Source organism: Chiloscyllium plagiosum, unplaced genomic scaffold, assembly GCF_037043375.1.
Source record: "Chiloscyllium plagiosum isolate Xiang-an unplaced genomic scaffold, Cpla_swu_hap1 HiC_scaffold_5, whole genome shotgun sequence".
In the NCBI taxonomy this organism is placed as follows: Eukaryota; Metazoa; Chordata; class Chondrichthyes; order Orectolobiformes; family Hemiscylliidae; genus Chiloscyllium; species Chiloscyllium plagiosum.
The window spans coordinates 27,377,376-27,390,900 of NW_028270143.1; the positions used below are offsets into that span (position 1 = coordinate 27,377,376).

General features: G+C 38.4%; 1 protein-coding gene across 9 annotated transcripts in view; it reads left to right on the forward strand.

The window, feature by feature from the left end:
- The window catches only part of LOC122549745 (zinc finger protein 385D-like), a 1,031,183-nt gene that overhangs the window by 1,001,356 nt on the left and 16,302 nt on the right, over window positions 1–13,525 (forward strand). For 8 of the 9 annotated variants that reach the window (XM_087987037.1, XM_087987040.1, XM_087987039.1 and 5 more), the window contains 2 exons: window positions 8,437–8,618; window positions 8,740–8,862. In XM_087987037.1, coding sequence (XP_087843163.1) covers window positions 8,437–8,618; window positions 8,740–8,862 — 305 coding nt within the window. The remainder of the gene's footprint in view (window positions 1–8,436; window positions 8,619–8,739; window positions 8,863–13,525) is intronic. The other variant, XM_043689686.2, reaches the window with a different exon arrangement.

A 13,525-nucleotide genomic window follows, 5' to 3' on the forward strand; every position in this document is an offset into this window, starting at 1 on the left:
CAACTTTATCTTGGAATAAAAATGCCAGTTTATCAAACAAAAGTGCCTTGACTATAAATTCCAAACAGAACCCGCGCTCTCCATTATGAGCACACAATTAAGAACATTGGTGAAAAAGATTGACAGACACGATGTTATTCTCCAAGCAACTGTCTGCTCTAAATGTAGCTTTTATAAAGTCATTTCAACTGAATATAATACTGTCAAAAAAGTGACTGAACTTGCAGCCATGTCAGTCCACATGTTTGATGATCATTCTCTTCAATGTGTTGTAAATGAGGAGTTTGGACTATGGCAACTCCCATTATGAATACAAAATCATGTCTCATATCATTTGCTGGTCATCATCATCTTATTTATTATATCATTAATCTGAAACATTCACATTTTTTCATATTCTTTTCAGTATAATTTAACTTCAGTTAAATCACATGATGACCATTTTAATCTTTCCAAATAGGTTGAAGTTATATATAAAAAGTCTCAGCAAGGCTAACTTCACAGTGCTAAGCCGCAGTTAAAAGGAACAAAAGTCACATGAAAGGCGAGAAGATTCACGCTCCAATTCTTTAGTCTCTGTACCTCAATATGGAGGCTCCATGACGCACGCATAATCCTTCACAATTTATCATTACAACTAATCCAAGAGTAGCATGTAATGTAAAACGTTTTCATTTACAGAATTTATATTAATGTTCGGGCAATGGATTTATTGAAAACCCCATGTTGATGGCTCTGACCTTTAAGATAAATTTTAAATCACTTCACACAATGTTATAATATTTAGATGGGCTGCCCCTATCCAGTTCTCAGTGTTACCTTGTTATAATATATCCATACAATCCAGTCAGAATTCTAAATCATCTCTATACCCTAATCTGAGGGGGAAGCAGTGACATGGACTAGTAATCTAAAACTTGAGGCTAATGTCATAGAGGTCTACTATACAGAGAACATCCCTTTGGCCCATCAAGTCTGTTCCGGTCAAAAACAACCACATAAATAATCTGATCCTATTTTCCAGCACTTGGCACAGAGCCTGTATGCCTTGGCATTGTAAGTCTAAGTACTTCTCAAATGTTGTGAGGGTTTCTGCCTCTCCCACCCTTAGAGGCAGTGAGTTCCAGATTCTCACCATCCTGTAGGTGAAAAAAAGTTTCTCATATTCTGTCCAAATCTCCTGCCCCTTTCCTTAAATTTATGTCTTGATTGTTGATCCCTCCATCAAGAGGAAGTGTTTCTTTCCATCTACCTTCCCTATGCTCCTCATAGTTAAATAATTTAAATGTTGTGGGAGTATGGGTTAGAATCCAATCATTGCAGATGGTAAAATTTGAATTCAATTAAAAAATTGGAATTAAGAAACTACCTTCATGGCAACTATGTATCCACTGTCAGTGCCATAAATTCCAACCAGTCTTCCAATGGTCCTTTAGGGAAGGAAACTGCCCACCCTACCCAGTATGGTGCCTATGTAACTCCAGACCCATAACCATGTTGAGACGTAACTGCAATCTGGGGAATAAATACTGTCTTAGCCAATGAGTCCACATTCCATGAATAAATTTAAAAAACAAGATGACAGCCATGTGCCCTGTGGCATTGTGAAATTCTCTATTGCCTTTGCCAACACTCCCCTGTTGGCACCTCTATACTGCAATGCAACTTTGGATAGTGGGTGCACTTTTTTTTGAACCAAGGTTTTACGTTGTACAGTTCCCTGTCAAATTTCTGACAGAAGCAAGCCCAGGAAAAATTGGAAGGTTGAAAATTGTGGGCAGAAGTATAGGGATTCCTTGATTTTTTTAAGATTCCCTAAAGTGTGGAAACAGGCCCTTTGGCCCAACAAGTCCACACCAACCCTCTGAAGAGTAACCCACTCAGACCCATTTCCCTCTGACTAATGCTCTTAACACTATGGACAATTTAGCATGGCCAATCCACCTAACCTGCACATCTTTGGACTGTGGGAGGAAACCAGAGCATCTGGAGGAAACCCACGCAGACACGGGGAGAATGTGCAAATTCCACACATACAGTCGCCTGAAGCTGGAGTCGAACCTGGGACCCTGGTGCTGTGAGGCAGCAATGCTAACCACTGAGCCACTGTGCCACCCGTGAACCTAGCAGATGAGGCCTATACATGCACATTAATTAGGATTCTATTTCTGTCTGAACAAGTAAACGCAGGCAATTTGTACTTCAAATTGCAGTCAGTGGTGAATGAACAGCCTTTGGGTGTTTTTGGCAACAACCTCATAATATATTATAATGGCATTTTACAGCTTAAAACAGGAAATATACTTCTGCCTAATAGGATGAGAACTGGACTGTCTTACTGACAGAATACAAATGCATGGAGGTCTAAATGATTGAATTGATATTTAATTATACCTCAAGTATTTCAACTAGTTGGTTTACTTTAAGGCATGATGCATTATTACAAATGTAGAGGAGAGCAGCTAATCTTATTGAACCTGCTGTAAGATTGCCAAGATCACCTTAAGCAGTACATTTAACATATAAAGGTCACAAAGGATGAAGAGATACAGTTCTGACAGGAATATCATTAATAACATTTTAGAAGGGCATGTAATGGACAAATTAGTTTTAATATAGATAGATATGTTATGGTGCATTTTAGTAGGAAATCTACTGAGGCCACAAACTACTTGGGTAATAAGTGATCCAATTGGTTCAAAGAGCAAAGGGGTCTTGGGGTCCAGATACAAAAACTGCTAATGGCCCTATTAAACCTTATGATTAATTTTAAAGAAAAGCACACCAAGTATTCAGATACATATTTCTAGACAGATCAAACAGAAAAGTAGAGAAGTGTTACAACACAGCGGTGAACCTCTCTTTTAATTAAACCAAACACCCAGAAAAGCTCACCTCGCCTTGTAATCTGTTAAAGTATGAGTGACAGAGAACTCCCAAATACTGCTGTTTAAAGAAAATAATATCAATTTATTCTTTAACTCTAAAAGTGATCATTAAACAACAACTATTTACAACTCTAAGCCTCCTTTCTCTTAACTGCTTGTTATCTGCCTCCAACTCTATAGCAATCTACTATTTCAATAATCACCCAAATTAAAATTGTGTCAACTTAATTTCAAAACCAGACAGCAGCTGTCATCTCCGGTGTCCTCTTTCTTTCGTCTGAAGATCTCCCTGGGTCATCTTCTATCTTTTGCAGCAAAGATGTTTCATATGAAAAAGGTACCTTTGATAGACAGTGTTTTGAATGGCAGTTACTCTCACTGGCTAACTTTCAAAATGTCTGCTTCTTTATACCCCTAACATCGATCATCATATTGGTTCAAGGTTGGCAAAAAAAAATTCAAACTCACTTGGGTTTTAGTATCCTGCTGCATAATGTAAACTGATTGGTTAAATTCAAGTTTGTGAAAATAGCAACTAAAACTCAGGTCTTTGTTACACAGCCAAATGTTACATATTTTTGAGTTTCCAGTACACTCTGAGACTGTGAGTCAGTCACATGACAGGTGCCTGCAAGCTGTCAGTGCAAAACAGCTTTCACTCTCTCTTAAAGGTACAGTACACATCTTCAATTTCATAACAGAAGTTATGTTAAACATGCATTGATGCTTAGTTAGCACACACTTGGTCTATTGTGTACAGTTCTAGTCTCCATATTATAAAAAGAGTATAAAGATACAGGCGATGGTACAAGAGTTGAAAACAGAATTAAGATGCTATATCTATTGGGAAAGATTGAATACGATGGGGTATTTTCTTGAGAAAAAAGAAGACAAGACCTGAGAGAGGTCTTCAAGATTCTGAAAGGGTTTAATAGGTTAGATTTAGCGAAGATATATCAATTTGTTTCTTGGGCTGGGGGGAGCCGTACAATAATAGTCCCTAAAAAGTCTAATGTAGAATTCAAGAAAAGTCCTTTGTCCAAAGAGTGTTTAAAATGTGGAACTTGTTGCAACAAGGAGTAGCTGAAGTGATTAATGTAAATGCATTTAAGAGGAACTAGAGAAGCAAACTGAGTCAAAACTTAAGCTGGATATGGAGGTGCATTTTTGTGCACTGATAACCACACTTTGATGTTTTCAGTAGAAGCATTTTCCTCCTCATTTCTGGCTTAATGACATTTTTCTCTGACCATTTTGTGGGTAGAGAATGCTGAGGAAGCACTTCAATTTTGAAAGTATAATTTGTTATCTATTCACCATTGCTATATATCTTAGATGTTTAATATATCTCAAAGAAGTTCAGTGCTAATTCTAATCTACAACAAGCTGATTTATAATATTTTAAAATAGCTCAGACCTCTCAGGATATTCGACAACATAGAGAACTGGTTACAGCCCAGATCTTTGGAAGTTTTTTGCAATTTTCCGAGCTTACTTAGCTCTCTCGCTCCACTGAGAGGCTTAAGCAATTAAGTGGACTGTACATAGCCCAGTTATCAGAATAACCTAATCAAAAACAGATCAATCAAGCCATTGAATAATGCATTCTTGTTTTGCCTTCTGGTTCACAAAGGTTGGAAAACAATTAAATTGACAAACTTTCAGTAAGTATATTTCTTTTGCTTCCATGTAGCTGGTAGCCTGCTACATAGTTACTTACACATGACTGCATGCAGCAATAAAGGTGGAACTCAAGATATGCATTCTCATAATAATTAGTTCCTATATTTTGCTAGGATTTAAGCACATAATAGCTATCTTTTAGGTGAGATACTAAATTGAGACCCTGTCTGCCTAGATCAAATGGCACGGAAATATTCTACTATCCTGTTCTCAGTCAACAAAAGTTCATTGTGGGATTTTGGCCTCAGAAGTATATCAGTTGAAGTTGCTGACAAAAGAACAGTGATTCTTTTTTTATTCATTCATGGGATGTGGTCATCACTGGCTGGGCCAGCATTTATTGCCTGTTCCTAGTTGCCCTTGAGAGGGGGCTGGTGAGCTGCCTTCTTCAAATTGCTACCATTCAATTGGGTTGAACACACCCACAATGCTGTTAAGGAGGGTCTTCCAATATTTTGACCCAGTGGCAGTAAAGGAACGATAATATATTTGCAAGGCAAGATGGTTGTTGGCTTGGAGGGGACCTTGCAGATTGTAGTATTGCCATGCATCTGCTGCCCTTGTCCTTCTAGATTGAAGTGGTCGTGGGTTTGGAAAGTACTTAGGAACTTGGTGAGTTTCTGCGGCGCCTCTTGTAAATGATACACATTGTTGCTACTGAGTGACGGTGGTGGAAGGAGTGCATGCATTGCTAGTCAAGTAGGCTTCTTTGCCCTGATGGTGTCCTATTCATGGAACTGCATTCATCCAGGAAAATGCGGAGTATTCTATTATACTCCTGGTTTCTGTCTTGTAACTGGCAACGATGTACTTCAGAACTTCTCAATTACATTCCAGATATACCTGGAGAGTGGTGGCCCCAAATAAACCCCACCATAGTTCAAATCCTAGCATGGTAAATAGTGAAATTTGAATTCAATACAAAGATTTCAGGTTTACCAAATCATAATGATCTGATCACTGTTGATGGTGACAAAAAAATTAACTGGATCACAAATGTCCTTTAGGGAAAGAATTCTGCCATCTTTACCTAATTTAGACCTACAACAATGTGGTTGACTTAATTACCCTCCACATTGGCTTCGAAGGTTCAAGGACAACTAGGAATGGGCAATATATCCTGATCTTTCTAACTTTACCCAATTCTATCTAAGAATTATTCAAAAAATCAGTGACTCTGCAGGGTCCCTCTGGTATTTAGCCTGGAGGTTTTGTTGATACTACAAGAACAACAGGTTTCAATTTTAGAATTAGAATTTTTTAGAGTATGCAAATTATTTTTTTTCAAATCTGTTGCCATGTTTAATAATGGCAATGTGCTGTACAGACTTAAAGTAGTGACTGGGGCTGGCAATGCCCAGGATCCAACCCAGGAAATAAATGGTAAGAAACTAAGATTAAATTAAAAATGGATCTTTGAACTGGTGATAAATAATGGACTAATGGCAATTAGTATCAACCATGCTAAATTACATTGCCTAACTTTAACAGTATTCACTGTGATTTGGATATGTAACAAGGTCTTCAGCTGTTTAATCAACAAACAGCAGTGAATAATATTGTAATTAATCATTTCTTTCTATTTGAAAAGTAAAGTAGATGCAAAAGATTCAATGATTTAGTAAGAGATCTGTTTGTCACCTGCGAGTGCTCTTACCATTTCATGGTTTACAATAGCATAATGGATCATCAACCATTGCTCATGCATTAATAGTCTTTGAAGAATGCCTCATTATTGAAGGGAAAAACGCTGATTCTTAGCACACTTTTAAACCTGCATTAAAGACCTTTGTGGTTCATGTGGGATTTGTCTGTCTCCTTTTATTTAATAATGTGGTTTTCAGTAAATAGCTTACACAATAATTTAATGTGAAGTACATTTTTTGGTGACATACGGAATTGAATACTTTCTATTTTACTATCCTCAGTTACCCTCCCCAGAGGCAATACTTCACTCCTGTTTCACAAACAATGGGGACATATGTGCACTAGCAACAAAGGACCTCCAAATCAAACAAAAAAAGGGGCCTTCATTTTTAGATTCACCATCGCCTGTTTTTACCTAACGGCTCCATTCATCTGAAGTGGGCCCATACACAAGGTCTAATGCATTGTTCTTTTCAAGCCAAGTCTTAATGAGCACCAATCTAATTTCACTAAAAGCCAGAGAATAAACACTCGGTATTCAGAGCAAAGAGATTGTAATTGTATAAAGATCTTATGTGTGTTTTGTTAAGGACAATTTCAATTGCACTGCAAATAGAAAACAGATAAAATCTTCTCCACCATATCTTTGTGAATGGCTAGCTTAAAAATAAGGTGTCCATAATAACCTGAGGATTGTAGGCTTGCAGCTGATTGGCCCCATCATAATATTTGCCTTGACCAGCTCAGATGTCTCATACTCAGTTGGAAAATCCTCTTCCTGTTCCAAGATTATCCAAGAGAATATGGGTTCATTTTTCACATTTGTAACTACTTCTCCAATCCAAAATCATTTCTGATTCCAAGTACAAGGAACTTGCATCGCTATTCACCTGCAAAAATGAATCTGTGTCCTGCTAGGCAAAAGTGAGGACTGCAGATGCTGGAGACTAGAGTCGGGAGTGTGATGCTGGAAAAGCACAGCAGGTCAGGCAGTCTTCTTCCCGATGAAGGGCTGTTGCCCAAAATGTTTATTCTCCTGCTCCTCACATATTGCCTGACCTGCTGTGCTTTTCCAGCGCCACACTCTCAACTCTGTATCCTGCTAGCCAACTGCTTACCACACCCCTTACTCCTTTCAACGCCTGTTGTTATTTTCAAACCTGATGGCTGAGTGTCCTACTTTTTTTTATCTACTAATCTTCATTAATCTTATTATCTTCATGAAAGCTACCAGCTATTTACTCCTGACACAGTCTTTCAGAAGTGCTTTCTTGACCCTCATCCTTACTTTTGATTTCTCAATCCACCCTTATATTTCCACCTGCAATGATTTGTTTTTGCAATTCTTCAAACTTTCATTTAAAATTCAACAACATGTCCACCATTCAGCGCTTGATTCCTATTCATAGCACCAAGATTGTGGTCAATGTCAATAGTATTGTTTTTTACACTCACCGAAGTGTGTTATCTGTCCCAGTCCTTTTCTGCCTCTCTGCAGTTGTTAATGCATTATCCTCTAACAGCACAGTGGCTCAGTGGTTAGCACTGTTGCCTCATAGCACCAGGGTCCCAGGTTCATTTCCAGCCTTGGGCGACTGTCCATTTACACATTCTCCCTGTGTCTGCATGGGTTTCCTCCGGGTGCTCCGGTTTCCTCCCACAGTCCAATGATGTGCTGGTCAGGAGAATTGGCCATGCTAAATTGTCCATAGTGTTAGGTGCATTAGTCAGAGGGGAATGGGTCTGGGTGGGTTACCCTTCGGAGGGTCGGTATGGACTGGTTGGGCCAAAGGGCCTGTTTCCACACTGTAGGGAATCTAATCTCCCTTCATGCTTCCTGTCCTATTGTAACCAGTGATTCTCCTGACCTGTATTCTCCATCTATGTCCACGATTCCAAAATCCTCCAAGATTTTAATGTGTGCACCTTCCAGCACCTTACGTATATTGGTTTGGAAATTAGTGTGTGCATCACCCATCCTTTTCCCATTACTATGGGTAATTTCCAGAAACCACTCTGAGTTCCATGACAGTTGCTTTGCTAGTGAGCATCAAGCTGTAAACTAGATAATACTTCTTATAACCAGCTTAATTTCTTCATAATTTGCAATGTCTTAGATACACATTTGTAATTTGTCAAGTATTGTCAACCTAGATGTCAGTTTCTATCTTTGAAACAGGCTTTTGTTTTAATGATGTTTTACAATTTTCTTCAACAGGATCAAAGCACAAAACTATGCTGGAAGCCCGAAATGGTGGGGGTCCAATTAAGGCATTCCCCAGACCAGGCGTCAAAGGGAAAACATCCACCAACAAAGGCATTACTACCGGTCTGCAGAATAAAACATTTCACTGTGAAATCTGTGACGTGCATGTCAATTCAGAAACACAACTCAAACAGGTTTGTCTTAAGAGAGCAATGGATAAATCTTCTAAATGCAATGAATTTTATTTTCCTGTGCGATCAAACTACATTTTCTGTTTACTGTATATCTTGTTTTTGACCGTTTATTTCATAACAGCACATAAGCAGCAGAAGACACAAGGATAGAGCTGCAGGGAAACCTCCAAAACCCAAATACAGTCCGTACAACAAGCTTCAAAGGGGTACCAATGCACTTGCGGTAAGCGCATGCATAAATGCGGTAAGCTCAGGAAACTATACAAATATCTATAATTGAGTAATGATAATTGAATGCTCATGGACTGCTCAATATAGACAGAGAGATGTTTATGATCATATTGCAATAATCAGTAACTAACTAGTGATCTACAGCTGGTAGTATAATACTTGCTGATAGTTTGTGTGAAAACATTGGGATACTTCTTTCTGTTTTTGAATCTCATTTGGTTATAAAGTCATGGGAGAAACTATGGGAGTGCAAACCCAAATTTTAGATTTCAGTGGCGCCTAACGCTGAAAATAACTCGAAAATAAAAGAAAGAACTATGGATGCTGGAGATTGCAAACAAAAACAGGAATTGCTAGCAACACTCAGCAGATCTGGCAACATCTGTGGGGAGAAAGCAAAATTAATGTTTCCAGTCCGGTGATTTCATTAGAACTGAATATAATTTGACTGGAAGAAGAGTGAAGCTTGATCACACACTTCTACCTCTCAAATTTGATGTTTTTAATCAATATTATGCTGGAAAATATAAAGAATTGTCTGTTCTAGACCTTTCTGAAAGAACTCTGGTGTTTTGCTTTTTTTCCACAAACGATATTATATTGCTGGCAAATTCACTTGAGGATCCATTAAAATGTATTCACTACTTAGGGCAAATAAACAGGATAACGAGGGAGATTGTAGCCATCTTCTTCTGGTTTGAATCTCTTAAGAGGGGAGTTAACAATAACTAATTCCATGACATAGAGAACACCCATCCCAATGTGAATTCATAGTAATACATAAGGGTCTTGCTAAGTGTCAAATTCATCCTGCATACTGTCCTGGGAAGGGAGTAACATCTCTTTTGGGATTTCTCATGGTTTGCCAATATTATCAAATTCTGACAAAAGTTTACGTAATTTATTTTTCCAAATAGTTTTCCTTTATGTGTACTAAATTTCAACAGAAGGGCTTCCATGTTTCCTTTACCTCAGATGTGAGATCCAGGGAGCTGGCTATATTGTGGATTTGTGGCAAAAGGAGAAATGGTTGAGTATTCTTAAAGAGAAGGTGCAGTAACATGTATCTTTGCCAAATTCCTCACATGATGGCCTGAAAGATGGAACGGTCAATGAACAAACCTGATGCAAAACTTTAGATATCGAAAATATCAAGACAAGTTGCAGTATTCCTGTATAATTTCTTACAACATCACATGTCTATGACATAGCTAATGATGCTTAAGGTTTCCATTCAGGCGATTATCTCTTTATGGGTCAGCTATATTTTGGAAAAATCAGCAGGCCCTTAAATACCAAACCCAACTGATACATGCACCATCCCTTTCAATTTATATGGGCTACGATTGACATTTATTGCCCATTCCCCAGTACCCTTGGGAAGATAGTGGTGATTCGCCCATTTGAATTACTATAATTTGTGTGGTGATAGCATACTAGAATGTGTTAGATTGTTACAGAGTTTTAATTCAGTGATGCTGAAGAAACAGATATATATATATATATATATCCAATTCAGAATGTTATATACCTTGAGTAGGAGCTTTCTTTTGTCATTTCTTCATGGAAAGTGGGCATTGTTGGCTGGGCTAGCATTTATTATCCATCCTTAACAATCCTTGAGGAAGTGATGATGAGCAGCCTTCTTGAACTGCCTGTAGCGCCTGTAAGTACACCCACAATGTCATTAGGGAAGTGGCTGCATGATGTTGAATTTGCACAATGGAAGATGGTCACCTGCATGGTTCCCTAAATAGTAAAAGGTTTCAAAGGTGTTGTTATGGACCAGGCCAGAGGCCCTCAGAACATTTCAAGGAAGTAGCTCAGACTTAAACTTTGGTAGTTGTTCTAAGCAGGTGTTAGATGGATATTCCAGGAATGATATAGCTGACTCAACCACTTATTTTTAAACAAAACAGAATTTATTTTCAAGATTACCAAACGAAACATAAACAGAAGAGAACAGAGTAGAGAATAATTTAACCTATCCAAAACTCCAACAGATTATCCCAACTTAATGATCCTGTTCCAAATACTTGCAACAATGCCCATAAACACTCCTTGGCAAAAAGGAAAAATCAAACACATAGGGTCTTACAGAGAGAGAGAGATGGCAGAGGGATTAGCATGGAACGCCTTTTCCCATGTAACTGTTTCTTGGACCAATAGTCTCAAACTGACTGCTCTCAGTGAACAGCCAGACAGCTAAAAACCAAACCAAACTAAACCAGTGAAAAGTGGAGCTAGGAGAACTGGCCACTCCCCTTTCATTGTACAAGTGTTTTTTTTTAAACTTGAAAGCCTCTTGGCTGAGGCAGTGTCTGTTAGCTATAATCAAATTGGCCCTAAAACCCTTCAAACCTAGACTTTTCAGAGTCACTGCTTTTAAGACCTCTCTCAAAAAAATGCTAAGAGACAGCATAACTTTGTTAAAGGAGCAGCATCATCACACCTCCCCTGTTAAAAAAAATCAATATCCAAAGATGGCTTAATTTTAAAACCCCTTAATTTTAAACTGTTAGTACTCTACAACCCACATATGCATTACACTAACAATTATCATGCAAACATGCACTAACTACACTTTGTTTCAGTCTGTTTACTTCTGTCACCAAACACCTCCATTTCTCATTCAAGTTTGAGCAATGCATCAGCAATCGCGTTTTCTCCTCCTGCCACATGCACAATTTTCAAATTGAATGGCTATAACAACATGCTCCATCTAAACAGTGTGGAATTTTTGGCCTTAAATTTCTCCACAATCTTCTATAGATTATGTGATATGATACTGGTCACATAAACATTGAAATGTTGTAACACCCAAATCAAGCTCAAAGTCTCCTTCTCAACTGTGGAGAATTTCTGCTGATGAATGTACAATTTCCTGGAGAAATACCCGATTGGTCTTTCTACCTTCTCGTCACCTTCCTACAAGAGCATAGCACCAACACCCACATCACTGGCGTTGATAGACACCTTGAATTAGGTGTGACTAATACTGGGACAGTGCATCATTAAGTGTGACTAATACTGGGACAGTGGTTAACACAGCTTTCAGGCTGTCAAATGCCTTCTGACAGTCCGCTGTCCACTGAAACTTCATGCCTTTCTTTCACAATTCAGTGAGTGGAGCAACCAAATTGCGAAAATTTTGTATGAATTTTCAATAAAATCCACTCAATCACAGGACCCGTAGTACTGTTCTTTTTGTTGATGGTATGGGAAACTCCCAATTACCATGGATTTTACATTCTGTACGGCCATTTGTCCATGTCCAATAATATAGCCCAGAAGGTGACTTGGGCTTTGGCAAATTCACTTTTAGCCAGGTATATCACCAAGATCTGCCTCTCAAATAAGTCTGATAAACGTTGTAAATGTCCTTTCCATGTGTGATGAAAAATCACCAGGTCATCTGTGTAAACGACGCAGTTGGGTAATCTGGCAATGACCTTATTGGTTAGTCTCTGAAATGTGGCTGGTGCATTTTTCAGCACTCAGAACAAAAGACACTAACACTTACCACTCGCTGCCTTTGAGTAAAATAACCCGAATCCCAGCATGATTTTAAACTGATACAGTCCATTCAGTGTTACAAAAGCTGAAATTGTCTACGCTATTTTGGACAAAGGTACCTGTCAGTATCCTCTGAGCAAATCCAACTTAGAAATATACATTGCTTGTCCCACCTTTCCAACACAGACCTCCAAATGCGGAATCGAATATGCATCAGTCTATGAAACTGCATTGACTTTGTGGTAGTCCACACATTACTATTGGGTACCATCCGGTTTTGTCACCATTACTAAAGGTGAGCTCCAGTCACTGTAACTCACTTTGATAATGCCATCTTGGAGTGTGCGTTCAATTTCCTTTTGAACCTGTGCCAACTGTAGAGGGTTTTGCTTATAAGGATGTTGCTCAATCGGAACAGCACCTCCCATATCTACATCATGCATAATTAGGTTAGTACTTCCCAGTTTATTTCCACATATCTCTCCACGTGATAGTAATAACTCCTTCAGGTCATTTCGATTTTCCTCTAGAAGGTAACTCAATAATTTATCCCAATTTTTGACAACTTCCTCATTGTCCAATTTAATTTGAGGAATGTCCAATTCAGAATCCTCTGAATTTGGTTCTTCCCTCTGTGCTATAACCAATAGCACAGTCTCCTTTTGTTTTCCTTCCCTGTCAAAATACCTTTTGAACATATTCATATGGCACACACTGTGAGATTTCTTTCTGTCTGGAGGCCTTGTCAAATAGTTCACCTCATTCAATTTCCTTTCGACTTTTAAGGTCCACTAAACCTTGATTTTAAAGGTTCACCTATCAATGGAAGAAACATTAACACCTTATACCCGATAACAAAATTGTGAGTTTTTGATTCCTTGTCTGCTTCCTGTTCCATTGTATGCTGTGATACCTTTAAATGCTGTCTCGCTAATTCTCCTGCTCTATTTAATCGTTTCTGAAAATTTGACACAAAGTCCAAATATGTGGTCGCTGAATTCTGACTTACCAATTTCTCCTTAATCAATTGTAGTAGTCCTCTCACTTCATGCTCAGAAACTAATTTAGATGGACTGAATTTGGTCGATTCATTTGGTGCATCTCTGATCGCAAAACTACAGATAGAATTCCCTTATCCCAATCATCTGGACAGTCTTGAC